This window comes from Gossypium hirsutum, chromosome A13, assembly GCF_007990345.1.
Source record: "Gossypium hirsutum isolate 1008001.06 chromosome A13, Gossypium_hirsutum_v2.1, whole genome shotgun sequence".
NCBI lineage: Eukaryota > Viridiplantae > Streptophyta > Magnoliopsida > Malvales > Malvaceae > Gossypium > Gossypium hirsutum.
Window position 1 is genome coordinate 16,708,741 of NC_053436.1, and position 21,036 is coordinate 16,729,776.

A 21,036-nucleotide genomic window follows, 5' to 3' on the forward strand; every position below is an offset into this window, starting at 1 on the left:
TAATAGGTCCTTATAGATTAACCTATCACATTTCACAAGTGTCACGCATAAGTCCTATTAACTAAATTCACAAGCAATTAACTAAATCGAAGCTTAAAACTTTCACACATTCATATTCACATATTTTAGACAATAATTATCATATTCAAATAATTTGGTGACTCGGTTTAGCAGTCCCGAAACCGCTTTCCGACTAGGGTCACTTTAGGGCTGTCACAAGAACATATTTTGAATTATGTACAATGAGAAATTTGATTCGTAATGAAGAGTAGTCAGATTAGTCAAACAGTGAAACATGGGAAACTTTAAGAAAAATCTGGTATTGATTGGCCATACCAAAAATTCTGAAAATTTTATGGATAGAATATATATGAGCCTATTTTCAGGGAAAATTAACGGCACTTGATTTGGAGTTTCGTAGCTCCAGTTATAAATAATTTAGTGACTGTTGCTTAGGAAGACAGCTTGCAGTGAAATTATGATTATGTGGTAAACATTGACAAAAATTTATTAATGAGTTGCTTATTGATTTCCTATAAGCTTACTATGATCTGTACGTGTGGTTGGACGAATATTGTAAGGGGTTAATACGTAGTTTGTATTTGAATAGTTAGATTAACGTGTTAGTAATCCAATTGTAGGCGGTTCGTGTGTGGATCTCGTCAGCATATCGTCGCAAACAGGTGTGTAACTGACACCCTCTCATGGACTAGATTGGCAAAAGCCGAAAAGCCGAAATGCCGAAAAGTCGGTATTTGGGGAATTTGCGAGTGTGCGAATGCTCGTAAGATAGTTGGGTTTGTATATTTGGTAATCTAAAGTAATAAACTGCAGTACGCGCGATTTCGTCCATTTTGATAATTTGGGCTTAATGGGCCAAAGATCGGGTTCATAGGCCAACGGGCCCAATTTGGTAAGTATGCGCGGTAAGTGTTTTGATAGTACGTAAATAGTTAGGATATGCATGAAAACCCTAAAAGTAGCTAAATTACTATAATACCCTATGTATGGAATATTACTGTTATACCCCTAGGTGCAAAATTACCGTTATACCCCTAGGGTTAATTTTGACTAAAAAGCATGACGATCTGATTCTGTATGATGTATGCCATGATTATATATCTGTTGCATGGGGACATGGGTTATATTATGGAGGAAGCGTCCTGGTGGCTGTGCCACGATTATCTGATCTCGTGGCTCTGCCACATATATCTGTTGTGGTGGCTCTGCCACAATATCTGTATATGGTGACTTCGTCACAATATCTGGCAGCCTCGCTGCGATTTCTGTGGTGTTTAGCGGTTGGGTGGGTCGAGTAGTCTCCCCACATGGTGTAAGGCTGGTATGGGGGTGTTATGGATGAATCTGGGTTAGGTTTCTGCATATACATGTAATATCTGTTCTGTTTTGTTATGAGCCTATGGGCTTTATTCTGAATTCTGTTCTGGGCTAAGGCCAACTTATTCTATTTCTGTGGTTTGAGCTGATATAGGCTATGGTTGGGTTAATTTACACACTGAGTTTCCCCAAGCTCACCCCTTTTATTTTCATCCACGCAGGTAATCCCCAACCATAGTGGGCTTGGAGCTGTGAGGGAATTCAGAGTGGCCACCCGTTCTGAAAGTTTGATTTTCTTCTGGTGAACTGGACATCCTTTTATTTACGTTTGAAGTTTTGGGTTTTTAAATGTAATAAGGCCGCTTAATTATTTTTGATTGTTTTAATATGTATTACTAAGATAGGTATTACTTATTTTAACTGTTGAAATTGGATAGCTTTAGGGCGCGTTTTCGAAAACAACAATTTATTTCAAAATAACACGATAACAAGCAAAGCTTCTGCAATGAAAGTATTTTCCAAAATTAATCACTTTTCCTAAAAATGACTTAATCAAATCGGTTTCCTAGAAATATCCATGACGTTAATGTGTGGCAATGGCGGTATGCATGTCTAGGATTGGATCCGAAGGGAGCTTGGTACTTAAGCAGTCCGATAGACTCACCTCCTCATTTTCGGTTTCCTACCTGGTGCACAGCTTCCATTCACTTTAACCTATAATGAAATTATCTTTTAAAACACTAAGTAGGTTTTTCTGGATCAACAATATAAAATGTTTTGAACGCTTCGATGTGGCATGTCGGATCCGGCCATAATGTCTGGGCCGGGTTTGGGGTGCTACATTAACCTTTTGACACGTCAAATAGTAAGACACAAAAGTGATTACCTCCCGTTTCATATCGAGCCACCAATAAAGTTCTTGAAGATCCTGGTACATCTTATTCCCACTAGGATACATAGCATAGGGGTTATTGTGTGCCTCCTACAGAATTGAGTGCCTTAATTCTTTGTCATTTGGTACACAAATCTGACCTTTGAACCATAATACATTATTAGTATTCAAGCTAAAATCAAAATTCTCGTTTGAGCCAACATGTTGCAATCGCTGTATTAAGGATTCGTCATTTTGTCGTTTAGCTCAAATTTGCTCTATCCAAATCGGTTTCACCTGGAGTTCAGCTAACAACCCTCCATCCTCAACCAAACTTAAACGAGCTAACATTGCTCTCAGATCCACCATTACTTTATGGCAAAAGGCATCAACTACCACATTAGGGTTACTTGATTATATTCTATTATGCAATCATATTTTTTTAGTAACTCGATCCATCGGCGCTAAAAAGGTTCAACACTTTTTGGGTTAACAAATATTTGAGGCTCTTGTGATGAGTGTAAATAATACACCTTTCACAATACAGATAGTGCCTCCAGATTTTCAAAGCAAATATGGCCTCAGCTAGCTCAAGATCATGGGTGGGGTAATTACCCTCATCTGTCTTCATCTTCTGTAATACGTAAGCGACCACCTTACCAACTTGCATAAGCACACATCCTAACCCAACATGTAAAGCATCACTGTAAACCACAAACTCCCGTCCCGATTCTGGTTGAACCAAAACAGGAGCTTGTGTCAGAACGAACTTGAGTTTATCGAAACTAGACTGCTATGCCTCAGACCACACGAATGGAGCATTCTCACGTAACAGCTTTGTCAAAGGTGATACAATCAGATAAAACCCTTTAACGAACCTTCAGTAGTACCTAGATAAACCAAAGAAGCTACGAAGTTCGAACATGTTTTTTGGTTGTTTCCACTCAACAATAGCTTTAATTTTATTGGGATCAACTCGCATCCCTTCTGCCGTAACCACATGACCCAAAAAGGCAACCTCCTGCAACCAAAGCTCACATTTGCTGAACTTAACATACAACTATTTTCCTCGAAGATTCTGAAGTACAATACGAAGATGACCATCTTGCTCAGTTTCAATTTTAGAGTAGATCAAAATATAATCGATAAAAACCACACAAATTGATCCAAATACGGTTGAAACACCCGATTCATTAAGTCTATAAAAGCCGTTGGGACATTCTTAATCCGAAAGGTATTATCGAAAACTCATAATGTCCATAACGAGTTCTGGAAGTAGTTTTGTACACATCAGTCTCTTTGACCTTGAGCGGATGGTAACCAGAGTGTAGGTCAATTTTAGAAAAGACAGACGCTCCCTGAAACTGGTCGAACAAGTCATCAATCCTTGGTAACAGATACTTATTCTTGATCGTCAACTTGTTCAATTGCCTATAGTCAATACACATCTTTATCGACCCATCCTTCTTCTTAACGAACAATACCGGTGCCCCCCACGAAGACACATTCGGTTGAATAAATCCTCTATCAAGGTGTTCCTGAAGCTGTGCTTTTAATTCAGTCAGTTCTTTTGGTGCCATACGATAGGGAGCAATGGACACTGAAGCAGTACTTGGTAATAGATCAATTCCAAACTCCACATTTCTATCCAGAGGTACTCCAGGCAATTCCTCGAGAAAGACATTTGGGAATTCTCTTACGGTACGGATATCTCCCAGTAATAACTTTTTGGAAGCAGAATTGGATACATAAGCTAGGTATGCCTCACACCCCTTTCAGACTAATTTGTTTCCTACTAGAGCCAAGATTACATTAGTGAAGTAATCTCGACGCTCTACAACCATTACCACCTCTTTATTCTCAGTCGGTCTCAGAGTAACTCTTTTGGTTGCACAGTCTAAACTGACCCGATATTCAACGAGCCGATCTATTCCAAGAATTAAATCAACCTCGTTAAAGGGCAATTCCATTAAATCAGCTGGAAATATCATACCCTAAAGCTCTAAGGGTACTAGTCTGTATACCCTACCGACTCGAATTAACTGACCCAATGGACTAATTACAGAAAACTCTCTAGCAGTATTCTCAGCAGTTAAAAACCCAGAGTTACAGAAACAGCACTAGCTATGTACGAATGAGTAAAGCCAATATCAATGAGAGTATAATACGATACAAAGTGGACAAAAAAGGTACGTGCAATGACATCCGCATTATCGCTCTTCTCGCGACATCTAGATGCATAAACTAGTGTCGGCTGGTGAGTCTCAGCCTAACCAACACCTCAACCCGGTGTTCACCATCTTCTCTCAGCTTCGTTACCGCCACTACCAGTACCACAACTTCTGAAAGGTTGCTGAGTCTCTCTCAGAGGTCGAACAGAGTTTCGGGTCGAAGTTTGTACCACACTTGGCACTGAATCAGGTCGACGGGGACAATCCCTAACTCGATGCTTCATTGAACAACAACAGAGGCACGCTCTTAATTTCCTCCAGCATTTGCCCCGATGGTGCTTCCTACAATCAGTACACTACTAAATTTCAGTCACTACAACTGGTGTCTCGACTCTCGGGGGCATGTCAAAACTCACTCGCTTCTTAGGGTGTTGAGCAAAACTAGAGGGACCCGAATCTCTCTTAACTTTATTCTAATCCTTCTCACGGTCCCGTAGTTCATGCTCAATGCACTTTACTTCTTTCACTATTTTCGCTTTATCAACCAAAATCATGAATACCCGCTCCTTCTGAGGAGCTATCAAAACCCGTAGTTCAGATCTTAAGCCTTCTTCGAACCTGACACACTTGTCATAGTCAGAAGCTACCAAAGTCCGTGCATATTTTCCCAATCGTAGAAACTCGACTTCATACTTAGCCACAGATCGGTCACCCTAAACTAGGCTCATAAACTCGCGTCGGTGAGCCTTATCATAGCTTGCCCCCACATACTTACCCTTGAAGGCATTCTTGAAATAGTCTCAGTTCACTTGCTCAGGTTGACCACCGTGTTCAACAGTTAGCCACCACTGATAAGCTTTGTCTTGGAGTAGAGACACTGCGCCCCTCAATTTTTGAGTAGGAGTGCAATTAAGATCAATCATAATATGTTCGGTAGCATTGAGCCAATACTCAACAATAGTAGAGTGATACGGCTGAGCCCCGAGACTCATCAAGGGCTGACAAAGAACCTTTACGGCTGCCCTTTGGACCGATAACTTGACCTCATCCAAAAGATTCAAAGAGACTGTTTCGGCTTTAACTGATCGACTATGAAGAAAGAATGTTGCTGGGCTCATTGAACGAACGTAAACAAGTCACCCGAGCAAGCCTTGCAACCTTCTACAAGCCCATCTTGTTCATTCATAGCCCATTGAGCTCAACTCCAGCTCGTTTTTAACTTAGCAATATTTTGTTGCTAGAAATAAGGATTTCAATCCATTTTAGTTATTTTAGTTTGATTCTTTAATTATGTCATAGTTTGAACATCATTATAATGAGTCTTTAATTATGTTATAGTTTGAACATCATTAATATGTGTTCTGCATTTAATAAAGTCATGCATTATGTAACTTTCATGTTAGTTAAGTTTGCATCATTAAATTAAGTCATGCATTAAGTAACTCATTTTTTCATTTAGTTTACATCTTAATTAAATTATGCATTTAAACATCTTATTTGTTTGTATTAGAGTGTTATTTAATTTGGCTGTTACTTTTGCATAAGTTATAGTGTGTTTAATTTTTCTTAAATAAAATTAATTGTGTGTTCAATTTTTGTTGTAGGAAAGTTAAAAAGGCTGGATACATATTTTAAAGCTACAATAGGGCTGATCATTTGCCAAGAAGAATCAAATGCTGTCACATTCAAATGGCTGTTCAATTTTGGCATAAAAAAGTGTGCATTTGGCCACTTAATTGCTGGTGCATAAAAGGAACATTTTTGTTGGATATTGAAGCACTTAAAGCTTATTATGGTGGCTTTTCAAATGGACCAAGAGTGTCTCTTCAAGTCTGATCAGTTTTTGGAGTCTTTTTCCTTCATTATGACGCCATTAAAAGAGGAAGTTACATAAGCTTTATGATATGGTTACAAGGGAGTTGAAGGGACATCAACTAAGTACAATAAGAACACATTAAGTCTTCATTAATAGATAGAGTCATGCCTTTTCATCTACACCAGGATCAAATGAAGAGACATGACCATTAGATTTCCTACATAAGTTAAAAATGAAATTAACGCTTGTAATAACCTTAGTTAATTGTTGAAGGTGAAATGTCACAAATAGGCATTCGAATAGTCATAATAGTGCCTATAAAATAGATTGTAAAAAGACATTATTTTAGTTAAGAAAAATTTTGATACTTTTATGGATTTTTACATTTTTGTGAGTTTAATTCAACTCTCATTGTTTTCTAAGACTCATGCTAACTTATCTAGCATTGATAGTGACGTCCAACTTGTTTTCTTTATGAACTTATCACTCTTTGAGTGTGGCGTTCAACCCCAATACCTTTGATTCCTATCTCCTTATAGATAGTGGGTCAAAGTCTTTTTTAACCATCAACCTTTCCACCTTAAAAGTCAATATCAGATTCGGGTCAAAACTCCTTATAGTATTGGTTCTTTCTTGGACCTTAAGCCTTTTTCCATCCATTCGAATTATTCCTTTCAAAGTTATTTTATTTTTCTTTATTTAACTGAAACATTCATTTAGACTATTCCAAAATACTTAAAAACTATCTTTGCTTTAGCCTACACTTAGCCAAATTCACTCAACTCCAAATTGAACAAAACTTCTCTATTTTACGATCAGGCAATACTACGACTCGAAATCAAATCACGAGATATGTTCATATCAAGGAGCGACTCCTATGACACCCCTAAATAGTTCAGCACCATTTGACCAAAGTTGTTCAGTAATCGACCCCATGCCTCCCGATCGTGAATGGGTCCCAATAACCCTCTCAAGAGCCCAACTTATGGCCTGGGACAGTGTGTCGTCCCCAGCCGTAGGAGTCTAAGACTCCGCCTCTGCAGTGGGAGTACTAACTGTATCACTGATCTCCAGATTAGACATGCTACCCATAGAAGATGACTCAGCTTGAGCTCCTCTTTGGCGTCCTCGATGCCCCCGCATACCCCATCCACGACTACCATGTAAACTCATATTGCATTCTAGCTATAATTTCAGAATACACAGATCAGTTCACAAATCCTACATAACGGTTCCATCAGTTTACACCAAGCAATCTACCAATAACTGTTAGGTATCATAATCTTTACAAAAGAACAGAAATACTTACTGGGTCAGCGTTGGAGGCTCGGTCATTCCCTAATGTTTCAGTGTTTCTATATTAGTTCGGCTAAAAATTATTACTAGGCATAATTCTCACACATTAAGAGCCTAAACACAGTTCGAGTGTTAGCAAACCTACCTTTGATACCACTAAATATAACACCCTAAACCTGACCTAGACGCCCAAACCAAGTTGGAGAGTCACATCAACCGTTCTAAAAGCCATACTACCATAACGCAATCAAATTAAACAAGCCGTCACATATATTCATCTAATTGTAATTTAAAGACATAATCTTCATAAATCCATAACATCGTAAAACAAATATCCTTAATAATAATGCTAGCAGAATATCAATAAGTGTCTGACCGAGCTTCCGCGACACCGATCCGATCAAGACTGATTACCACCTGTAACCCAAACAATAACAGGGTGAGTTATAAGCTCAGTGCGTAAAAAGAAATGTAATTTACCAACGGTGACTTATGGAGAATATCCAGTTCAGAGATTCAGTTCATCCTAGAAGCATATTTGATCTAGGCTCAGAGCAAAGGCATTAAATATGTATACATGTATTATTATAGTTCAAATATAGTTCAGATCAGATTCGGATGCAATATTCCTATTTTCATCCTTTGCACACCAACTTTTGCCATCCCAACACACCACTATGGACATTTAATGCCCATCCATCCCTTCACATCTTTAAAGTGTTCAATGACACTTTCATAGAAACGCAGCTTAGCTCCTAGTTTAATGTACGACAAGCGCTAGAATCAGAGAGATACTTATTGTCGCATAACCATGATTTCAATACAGACTCTCCTTCTTCCTCACAATCTTCCACTACATCTTAATGCAGAATACAATAGTCCGTAACACATGTGTAGCCATTCTGATAAAATACATAATTAATAAAACAGTTCAATAACAGAGTGGTGTTACAGTGCATATTCAAGTATGTGATTCACAGATCAGTCTCATGTAAGCAAATTCAGTCATTCATAAATTGAGGAAACTAATATCAGAGTTTAGCACCCTTCTCGGCCTCAAAAATAGTTCTCGAATCCAATATCCTGCCACACGACCTGGGCACACGCTCGTGTACCTTGGTCGTGTGGTTTTTAAGTACAAATAGTGAGTTACACAACCTGGGCACATGTCTGTGTCATTGGCTGTGTGGTTTTATGCTGCAAACAGTGACTTACACGACCTGGGCACAAGGTGGTTTTTACACCCTAAATAGTGAGTTACACTGTCTGGGCATACACCCGTGTCCCTGGCTGTATGAACCTTGCACTAAAATGGCCTAAACATACACCCGTGTAGTCGCCCGTGTGGTCTTAATACAATAAACAGTGATTTACACGACCGTTCACACGGCCTACCATACGCCCGTGTGGCGCACACGGCCTAGTCACACACCCGTGTGCCTGGACGTGAAGCATTGACAGCCACCATTTTCGGCGATAAAAGTTACAAAAACTAAGGTTTCCAATACACACTTGAGACGATTTGAAAGTAGTGACAATGAAGAGAAGTTCTGAAGCCTAAAACGATCATTCAATAACTCAATTAATCAAGTTTATCAACAACAATGCACAATTATACTCAAAATACCTATGTCGAAAGTTTTCACACCAACTTTCAACGGAATCAATACTTACAAAAAAAAATCAACGACGATTACTCGAATTGACTTGCTGAGGTTCGCTACTCTCAATATCCCCGCCTAACAGGGAAACCAAACGATTGACTATCAGAGATTCACGCAACACACACAAATAACCATCTCAAAGTATACTATGTAAAGCAAAAAGAGAAAACCTAAAATTTAAAGAATCGACATCAAAACTTACTCAATAACCTCCTAACAGAGAATGCTAATAGCGTAACTTCAACTAGTCCATATTCCTTACGATAATTAAAGAGGAAAAGGGAAAATCGAAAAAGAAGAAAAAGTAGAGAAGTAAGAAAAAGAAAAAGAAAAAGGAAAAACAAGAAAAATAATAGGAAAGAAGAACTAACGTTAATTGATTATCAATTAACTTCCATCCAGACTTCCAGCATTTAGCAAAAATATTTTCCTTACGCATACTACAGGATTCAAACTCAAAACCAGATAGAATACAGACAGATGTTTAACCAGTGAACCAACAGGCTCATCCTCATCACCCTTTTACAAAGAATTGAACTTAAGCAGGTAGTGCGTGTTTGTGGGTTGATTCTAAAATAACAAAACTTTTAATGATGCGACTTGAACTTTAGACCTTAAAATTTTGGGGCGTTACACAGTCCATACTAGTTGCACCAACTCAATCCGATCAATTCTAGTCACACCTGCCAGAACATAGTGCACCGTCCTGTGCATGAATAATATTAAAATTTTAAAGCTTTTAATTATTTACTATTATGCTAAAAACATAATTGAAACGTAACTAAATAAAAATGCTACATTGGAATGTAATGTTTTTTTAAAAAATGGAATATACTTTCACATTCAAAATATATTTAAGAAAAAATCATTCACCGGACTCAAAAAAAAATCATTCACCTTCCAGCTTCTTTTATTAAGTAAATGAGCTAAATCCTTAAAATTTCATATTAAATGATGAATTTTTATTATTAATTTTGAATTTATTTGAATGATAAATTTTTATTTGTTAATTTTATTAATAAATATTTTATATTTGAAATGTATTTAGTTTCATTCATTTTTTATTTGTAATATATTTATATATATATATCTTAAATAAGTTTAAAAAATATTGATAAATCTGAAAAGATATCTATCAATTTCGGTAAAAAAAAAATCAACCGTCCACTAATACAAAGAAAAGAAATCTCAATTTCTAAAATTCCAATTCCTTTATATTTAAAGTAGAAGAAAAATAGCAATAGGTATTAACAATGAAATTAGATTTCAATATTGCTGTCGCTAGGTATAATTTATTCACAATTTTTATAAGAGGTTACATGTATTTAATATGACATAAAAAAACTATTAAATTAACTTTAAGTCATTATAAATTTGTTAATTAAATAATATGTAAAATTAATAGAAAATAAAAATAAAACGAAAACGTTGACAATAAGTTAAAAATTAATCCAAATCATTATAGATATTTTATTTAAAAAATGAACTACAATTAAAATGGAAAAAATAAAAAACATGTGGCGCTATTTTGTTTTGGGGGCATGAATGGAGCATTGTTTCAGGGCAAGGGATTTCTATTCACTGCTCCAATGCCTATATAAACCTCAATACCATGCTTTGTTTTCCTCACTCACAACTATTCAGATAAAGAACTTCGTTTCATCTGCTTCATTTGTTTCGAAATCTCTGAACAAAAATGGCCTCTTTCAATTGCTTTGCTTTAGCATTCTTGATGGCTTTGTCATTTGCAAGCATTGATGTTGGGGTAGCAGCTCGTCACCTTCTGCAGCAGCCTCAAACGCAAGGTTTGCCATCTTTCCCTAATCTCCCAACGCCATCCCGACCATCATTCCCATGGCCTGGCGCACTTCCTCCACTTCTTACCATATTGCCAACAAGACTGCCCCCTCTACCAAGCATTCCCTCAGTCCCCACAATCCCAACTGCAATTCCCCCTATTCCTTTCTCTTTTCCACCATTGCCATCTTTCCCTAATCTCCCAAACCCTGGGGCGCTTCCTCCACTTCCTACCACATTGCCAAGAGGACTGCCCCCTCTGCCAAGCATTCCTTCAGTCCCCACAACCCCAACTACAGTTCCCTCTATTCCTTTCTTTTCTCCACCACCTTCTCGTTCTACTCCTTGAAGTACCCCATTTTTTTTATCTGCTGCATACTGGATCTGGTTTAATAAGGTTTTTAGTCGTCTTTGTGTCTTTATTATGAGTATTGATTTTTCCCACTTATATTTGTTTGTATAAATAGGACTTCTCCAATTCCCATTATTTGATGTACTTTGATACGTTGTTGCTTATTATATATGGGGTATTTATATATTGATGTTTTTTCCATGAAGTAATTAATTACTGTTTTGAATTTGGCTAATTAAGAAAAGAATCAAAAAAAATGCAGTCAAGATAATGAGCAGCCATACATCGAGAAGATGCCTTTGTAGATATAATAATTCCTGCTTCATTATCTCTTTGAAGTTATCCATTTACATATACGATTACTTTCCGCTTTTAATATATTTCCAAGATAATATTTTATATGAATGTCTTTAAATTCTGGTAGTCAGTTTTATATAGATTTCGGTTATACTAATTTGTGTGCATTGTTTTAATTTTATATCAAAATATTAATGTTTTTGAAATTAAATCGATAATCAAATCAATTAATTCATCAATTTTTGATTCAGTAGATTCAACCATCGATATAATTAATTTACTATTCAACAATATAAAATAATATTAATTATTAAAAACCCCAAACTCCTCTATTTTTAAGGCTTTGAATTTTAAAATCCTCTCCCCATCTTTGATCTTTCCTAATTTATCTTCTTTTTTCCCTTTGATTGAATGTTATATGTCCATCTTAGTTTTTCACCAGCAAAAAAAACTTATTTCAGTAGAAAAAGTAAGAAAAGAAATGGTGGTTATTTTTTTATGTTAGTGTTTTATTTCATTGAGTGCAGAAATGAAGTGTAACAATAGCTCAAGGGATTTGAAGTGAAATTTTTATTTTTTCGATTTAGAAAATGTGAAAATACGGCTTAATCGACTAATGATTTGCAGTTTAACTGCAGTTTACTCTAGTTCTCGTGCTCATTGGTTCTTATTCTGTTTGGTTAGGTTCTAATAACATTGCGAAACACCTAACCCCATTTTTCTACACTAGTGAAAATTTCGGTCTATAACACCCTAAACTCGGCCTAGGCGTTCAAATCAAGTTGGAGACTCACATCAACCGTTCTAAAAGCCATACCACTATAACGCAATCAAATTAGACAAGTCGCCACATATTATTCATCACAATAGTAATTTAAAGACATAATCTTCATAAATCAATAACATCATAAAACAAATATCCGTAATAATAATGCTAGTAGAATATCAATAAGTGTCTAACCAAGCTTCCGTGACACCGTTCTGATCAAGACTGATTACCATCTGAAACCCAAACAATAACAGGGTGAGTTTCAAGCTCAGTGCGTAAAAAGGAATGTGATTCAACAACGGTGACTTATGGAGAATATCCAGTTCAGAGATTCAGTTCATCCTTGAAGCCTGTTTGATCTAGGCTATTCCAGTTCAAATATAGTTCAGATCAGATTCGGATGCAATGTTTCTATTTCTATCCTCTACACACCAACTTTTGCCATCCCAACACACCACTATGGACATTTAATGCCCATCTATCCCTGTACATCTTTAAAGTGTTCAATGACACTTTCACAAAAATGTAGCGTAGCTGCTAGTTCAATGTGCGACAAGCACTAGAATCAAAGTGATACTTATTGTGGCATAGCCATGTTTTCAGTACAGACTCACCTTCTTCCTCACAATCTCCCACCACATGTTAATGCATAATACAATAATCCGTAACACATGTTTAACCATTCTGATAAAATACATAATTAATAAAAACCGTTCAATAACAAAGTGGTGTTACAGTCCATATTCAAGAATGTGATTCACAGATCAGTCTCATGTAAGCAAATTTAGTCATTCGTAAATCAAGGAAACCAATATTAGAGTTTAGCACCCTTCTCAGCCTCAAAAACAGTTCTCGGATCCAACATCCTGCCACATGGCCTGGGCCCATGCCCGTGCGCCTTAGACGTGTGGTTTTTACACCTCAAACAGTGACTTACATGGGGCAAATGTCCATGTCCCTGGCCATGTGAACCCTGCACTAAAATGGCCACGCACGGCCTGAACACACGCCTTTGTGGTCGTCGGTGTCGTCTTAATTCAATAAACAGTGAGTTACACGGCTGTTCACACGGCCTCCACACACCCGTGTGACACACAATGCCTAGTCATACACCCGTGTACCTGTCGTGTGGCGTTGACAGCCATCATTTTCGATGAGAAAACTAGCAAAAACTAAGGCTTCCATTACGTACCTGAGACAATTTCAAAGTAGTGACAATAAAGAGAATTTCTGAAACCTAAAACTACCATTCAATAACTCAATCAATCAAGTTTATCAACAACAATGCATAATTATACTCAAAATACCTATGTCAAAAGTTTTGACACCAACTTCCAAAAAAATCAATACTTACAAAAAATTAACAACGATTACTCGAATTGACTTGCTGAGGTTCACTGTTTTCAATATCCCCGCCTAACAGGGAAACCAAACGATTAACTATCAGAGATTCACGCAACAAACTCAAACAACCATCTCAAAGTATAATATGCAAAGAAAAAAGAGAAAACCTAAAATTTAACGAATCGACATCAAAACTTACTCAATAACCTTCCAAAATAAAATGCTAACAATGTAACTTCAACCTAAAATTTAACGAATCAACATCAAAACTTACTCAATAACCTTCCAAAATAGAATGCTAACAATGTAACTTCAACTAGTCCGTATTCCTTACGACAATTAAAGAGGAAAAGGGAAAATTGAAAAAGAAGAAAAAGTAGAGAAGGAAGAAAAAGAAAAAGGGAAAAATGAAAAACAATAGGAAAGAAAAACTAACGTTAATTGATTATCAATTAACTTCCATTCAGACTTCCAACATTTAGCAAAAATATTTTCCTTACGCATACAAAGAATTGAACTTAAGCGAACCATCAGGCTCATTCTTGTCACCCTTTTACAAAGAATTGAACTTAAGTGGGTAGTGCTTGTTTGCGGGTTGGTTCTAAAACAACAAAACTTTTAATAATGCGACTCGAACTTCAGACCTTAAACTCAATCACAGATTACAAAACCATAGATACAAAAATTAGTTACTGTAGATTTTCATAAACAAGTTCTTAAAATTTTGGGGCATTACAACTCTCTCCCCCTAAAGGAAATTTTGGCTCGAAATTTTTACCTAAGTCAAACAGATACAGATATAGCCATCGGATAGATTCCTCCAGCTCTCACGTGGCTTCCTTAGTACTGTGATTCCGCTAGAGGAATAGTTTTCTTCCTCAGTTTCTTAACGTCACTTTCTAAGATCTGAACAGGCTCTACCTCGAATGTCAAGTCTGGTCGTAATTCGACCTCGTCAATCGTAACAATATGTGACAAATTCAACCGGTACCGTCTCAACATCGAGGCATGAAACACATTATGAATTCAATCCAGCTCCGATGGTAACTCTAACTTGTAAGCAATAGGTCCAACTTACCTTAAGATACAGTAAGGCCTTATGAATCTCGGGCTTAGCTTGCCGTTACGTCCAAATTGGAGGAACTTTTTCCAAATTGATACCTTTAGAAACACTTGATCACCTAACGAAAACTCAATATCCTTCTTTTTAAAATCTTCATAAGACTTTTGTCTATTAGACATGGCTTTCAATCGATCCTGAATTACATTCACAATGCTCTCGATTTCAGAAACCAGCTCAGAACCCAATAGACGGCGTTCACTCAACTCCATCCAACATAACGGAATAGGGTACTTACGACTATATATAGCTTCGTAAGGTGCCATCTGAATACTAGACTGAAAGTTATCATTGTAAGCAAACTTCGTTAACGATAGATACTCCTTCCAACTACCTCTGAAGTCTATCACAAAACCCCGAAGCATATCTTCTAGAATCTGAATGACTCGTTCTGACTGTCCATCGGTCTGAGGGTGATATGTAGTACTAAACTTAAGTCGAGTGCCTAAAGCCTCATGAAGTTTCTTTCAGAACCGAAAGGTAAATCGCAGATTTCTACAATGAATAATCCATTCGGATAGCAATGAAATGAGCCGATTTGATCAACTGGTCAACTATAACCCAAACTGAATCCTTTTTAGCAGGAGTTAAGGCAACCCTGTAACAAAATTCATTGTTATCCGCTCCCATTTCCACTGCGAAATCTTTACCAGTTGAAGCACTCCAGAGGGCAACTAATGTTTGGCTTTAACCTTTTGACACGTAAAATAGTAGGACACAAAAGTGACTACCTCCCGTTTTATGCCAAGCCACCAATAGAGTTCTCGGAGATCCTGGTACATATTATTTCCACCAGGATGCATAGCATATAGGCTATTGTGTGCCTCCTGTAAAATCAAGTGCCTTAATTCTTTGTCATTAGGTACACATATCCGACATTTGAAGCATAACACATTATCGGTATTCAAGCTAAAATCAAAATTCTCGTCTGAGCCAACATGTTGCAATCGCTGTATTAAGGATTCGTTGTTTTGTTGTTTAGCTCAACTTTACTCTATCCAAACCGGTTTCACCTGGAGTTCAGCTAACAACCCTCCATCCTCAACCAAACTCAAACGAGCTAACATTGCTCTCAGATCTGCCACTGCTCTACGGCTAAGGGCATCAGCTACCACATTAGCCTTACTTGGATGATATTCTATGGTGCAATCATAATCTTTTAGTAACTCTATCCATCGGTGCTGACGAAGGTTCAACTCTTTTTGGGTTAACAAATATTTGAGGCTATTATAATTAATGTAAATAATACACATTTCACCATACAGATAGTGCCTCCAAATTTTCCAAGAAAATACAACCTCAGCTAGCTCAAGATCGTAGGTGGGGTAATTACCCTCATGTGTCTTCATCTTCTGCGATGCGTAACCAACTACATTACCGTCTTCACTAAGCACACATCCTAACCCAACATGTGAAGCATCATTGTAAACCAAAATTGAACCAAAACAGGAGCTTGTGTCAGAACGGACTTGAGTTTATCGAAACTAGACTACTGTGCCTCTGACCACATGAATGGAGTATTCTTATGTAATAGCTTCGTCAAAGGTGATGCAATCAGAGAAAACCCTTCGACGAACCTTCGGTAGTACCCAAAGAAACCAAAGAAGCTACAAAGTTCGGACGCGTTTTTTGGCTGTTTCCACTAAAAAACAGCTTTAATTTTCTTGGGATCAACTTGCATCCCTTCCACCGTCACCACATGACCCAAAAAGGTGACCTCCTGCAACCAAAACTCACACTTGTTGAACTTAGCATACAACTGTTTTCCTCGCAGTATCTGAAGTACAATACGGAGATGACCATCGTGCTCAATTTTAATTTTAGAGTGGATCAAAATATTATCAATAAAAACCACTACAAATTTATCCAAATACGGTTGAAACACCCGATTCATTAATTCTATAAATGCCGCCGAGGCATTTGTTAATCTGAAAGGCATTACCGAAAACTCGTAATGTCCATAACAAGTTCTGAAAGCAGTTTTGTACACATCAGTCTTTTTGACCTTGAGCTTATGGTAACCTGAACGTAGGTCAATTTTTGAAGAGACGTACGCTCCCCGAAACTGGTCGAACAAGTCATTAATCCTTGGTAACGAATACTTATTCCTGATCGTCAACTTGTTCAACTGCCTATAGTCAATACACATCCTCATCGGCCCATCCTTCCTCTTAAAAGACAATATTGGTGCCCCCCACGAAGACACACTCGGTCGAATAAATCCTCTATTAAGGAGTTTCTGAAGCTGTGCTTTTAATTTAGTCAGTTCTTTCAACACCATATGATACAGCGCAATGGACACTGAAGCAATACATGGTAACGGATCAATTCTAAACTCCATATTTCTATCCAGAGGTACTCCAGGCAATTCCTCGGGAAAGACATTTGGGAATTCTCTTACGGTACAGATATCTCCTATTGACAACTTTTTGGAAGCAGAATCGGATACATAAGCTAGGTATGCCTTACACCCCTTTCGGACCAATTTGTTTCCTGGTGAAGTACTCTCGACGCTCTCCAACCATTACCACCTTGTCATTCTCAATCAGTTTCAGAGTAACTCTTTTGGTTGTACAGTCTAAACTGACCCAATATTCAACGAGTCAATCCATTCCCAGAATTAAATCAACCTCGTTAAAGGGCAATCCCATTAAATCAGCTGGAAATATCATACCCTGAAGCTCTAAGGGTACTCTTCTATATACTCTATCGACTCGAATTAACTGACCTAACGAACTAACCATAGAAAACTCTCTAGCAATATTCTCAGCAGTTAAACCCAGAGTTACAGAAACAACACTAGCTATGTACGAATGAGTAGAGACAATTTCAATAAGAGTATAATATGGTACAGAGTGGATAAAGAAGGTACCTGCAATGACATTAGCATTATTGCTTTCCTCGCGACGTCTAGTCATATAAACCAGTACCGGTTGACGAGCTCAACCTAACCAGCACCTTTACCCGGTGTTCACTGTCCTCTCCTAACTTAGTTACCACCATCCCTATCAGTACCACGACCTCTAAAAGGTTGCTGAGTCTCTCTCGGAGGTCTAACAGAGTTTAGGGCCGAAGTCTGTATGACACCTAGCTCTGAATTAGGTCAACAGGATCGAACCACAATAGAGGCACGCTCTTAATTTCCTCTAGCATTTGCCCTGGTGGCGCTTCCTACAATCAGTACACTGCTGAATCTCTGTCACTACAACTGGTGTCCCGACCCTTGGAGACATGTCAAACCTCACCCGCTTCTTAGGGCGTTGAGCAGAACTAGAGGGACTCGAATCCCTCTTAAGTTTATTCTGATCCTTCTTACAATCGCGCCTTTCACACTCAATGCACTTCACTTCTTTTACTATTTTCACTTTATCAACCAAAATCACGAATACCCGCTCCTTCAGAGGAGCTATCTAAACCCACAGATCATATCTCAAGCCTTCTTCGAGCCTCACACACTTGTTGTAGTCAAACGCTACCAAAGTCCATGCATATTTTCTCTAGAGTAGAAACTCGGCTTCATACTCAGCCACAGATCGGTCACCCTGAACTAGACTCAAAAACTCGCGTCGGTGAGCCTCAACATAGCTTACCCCCACATACTTACCCTTGAAGGCATTCTTGAAATAGTCTCAGTTTACTTGCTCATGCTGAGCACCGTGCTCAACAGTTAGCCATCACTGATAAGCTTTGTCTTGGAGTAGAGACACTGCGCCCCTCAATTTTTGAGTAGGAGTGTAGTCAAAATCTATCATAACACGTTCGGTAGCCTTGAGTCAATACTCAGCAATAGTAGAGTGATATGACTGAGCCCCGAGACTCATCAAGGGATGACAAGGAACCTTTGAGGCTGCCCTTTGGACTGATAACTCAAGCTCGAGCCAAAAGATTCAAAGAGGCTGTTCCAGCTTTAGCTAATCGAGTATGGAGAGCAAATGTTGTTGGGCTCATTGAATGAACATGGACAAGTCACCCGAGCAAGCCTTGCAACCTTCTACAAGCCCATCTTGTTCATTCATAGCCCATTGAGCTCAACCCCAACTCGTTTTTGACTTAGCAATATTTTGTTGCTGGAAATAAGGATTTCAATCCATTTTAGTTATTCTAGTTTTTTTCTTTAATTATGTCATAGTTTGAACATCATTAATTTGTGTTCTGCATTTAATAAAGTCATGCATTATGTAACTTTCATGTTAGTTAAGTTTGCATCATTAAATTAAGTCATGCATTAAGTAACTCATTTGTTCATTTAGTTTACATCTTAATTAAATTATGCATTTAAACATCTTATTTGTTTGTATTAGAGTGTTATTTAATTTGGCTGTTACTTTTTCATAAGTTATAGTGTGTTTAATTGTTCTTAAATAAAATTAATTGTGTGTTCAATTTTTGTTGTAGGAAAGTTCAAAAGGCTGGACACATATTTTAAAGCTACAATAGGGTTGTTCATTTGCCAAGAAGAATCAAATGCTGTCACATTCAAATGGTTGTTCAATTTTGGCATAAAAGAGTGTACATTTGGTCACTTAATTACTGGTACAAAAAGGGAACATTTTTGCTCGATATTGAAGCACTAAAAGCTCATTATGGTGGCTTTTCAAATAGACCAAGAGTGTCTCCACAAGTCTGATCAGTTTTTGGAGTCTTTTTCCTTCATTATGATGCCATTAAAAGAGGAAGTTACACAAGCTTTATGATTCGGTTACAAGGGAGTTGAAGGGACATCAACTAAGTACAATAATGGCACATTAAGTCTTTATTAATGGACAGAGTCATGCATTTTCATCTACACCAGGATCAAATGAAGAGACATGACCATTGGATTTCCTACATGAGTTAAAAATGAAATTAAGGTTTGTAATAACCTTAGTTAATTGCTGAAGGTGAAAGGTCACAAATAGGCATTCGAATAGCCATAATAGTGCCTATAAATAGATTGTAAAAAAACATTATTTTGGTTAAGAAAACTTTTTATACTTTTATGAATTTTACATCTTTGTGAGTATAATTCAACTCTCATTGTTTTTCTAAGACTCAAGCTGACTTATCTAGCATTGCTAGTGGCATCCAACTTACTTTCTTTGTGAACTTATCACTCTTTGAGTGTAGCGTTCAACCTAGATACCTTTGGTTCCTATCTCCTTATAGATAATGAGTCAACGTCCTTTTAAACCATCAATCTTTCGACCTTAAAAGTCAATATAAGATTCAGGTCAATACTCCTTATAGTATTGGTTCTTTCTTGGACCTTAACCTTTTTCCATCCATCCGAATTATTCTTTTCAAAGTTATCTTATTTTTCTTTGTTTAACTGAAACATTCACTTTGACTATTCCAAAACACTTAAAAACCATCTTTTCTTTAGCCTACACTTAGTCGAGTTCACTCAACTCCAAATTGAACGAAACTTCTCTATTTTACGATCGGGCAAAATTACGACTCGAAATCAACTCACGAGACAAGATTGTATCAAGGAGCTATTCCTATGATGCCCCTAAACAGTTCAGCACCATTCGACCAGAGTTGTTCAGTAATCGACCCTTGGCCTCCCAATCTTGGATGGATCCCAGCAACCCTCTCAAGAGCCCAAATCATGGCCTGGGACAGTGCGTTGTCCCTAGCCGTAGGAGTCTAAGACTCCGCCTCTGCAGTGGGAGTACCAACTGTATCGTTGGTCTTCAGATTAGGCATGCTACCCATAGAGGATGACTCGGCTTGAGCTCCTCCTCGGCGTCCTCGACAACCTCACATACCCGGTCCACGACTACTACGCGAACTCATATTGCAATCTAGCTACAATTTCAGAATACACAGATCAGTTCACATATCCAGCAAAACGGTTTCACTAGTTTACACCAAGCAATCTACCAATAACAGTTAGGTATCATAATCTTTACAACAGAACAGAAATACTTACTAGGTCAGCATCAAAGGCTCGATCGTTCCCTAATGTTTCAATGTTTCTATATTAATTTGGTTACTAATTATTACTAGCCATAATTCTCACACATTAAGAGCCTAAACACAGTCCGAGTGTTGACAAACCTGGCTTTGATACCACTAAATATAACACCCTAAACTCGGCCTAGACGTCTAGACCAAGCTGAAAAGTTACATCAACCGTTCTAAAAACCATACCACTATAACGTAATCAAATTAAACTAGTCGTCACATATTATTCATCACAATAGTAATTTAAGACAT

General features: G+C 37.6%; 1 protein-coding gene across 1 annotated transcript; it reads right to left on the reverse strand.

Annotated features, from left to right (window-relative positions):
- Window positions 1-2,476: 2,476 nt before the first annotated feature.
- On the reverse strand, window positions 2,477-5,498 carry LOC107930762 (uncharacterized). Its single transcript, XM_041084734.1, has 8 exons — window positions 5,190-5,498; window positions 4,941-5,093; window positions 4,653-4,722; window positions 4,021-4,136; window positions 3,694-3,933; window positions 3,110-3,230; window positions 2,741-2,941; window positions 2,477-2,601 (listed from the first exon to the last, which is right to left on the reverse strand). Exons 1-8 carry the CDS (start codon window positions 5,496-5,498, stop codon window positions 2,477-2,479), a joined length of 1,335 nt encoding a protein of 444 aa, XP_040940668.1.
- Between the last annotated feature and the right edge of the window lie 15,538 nt (window positions 5,499-21,036).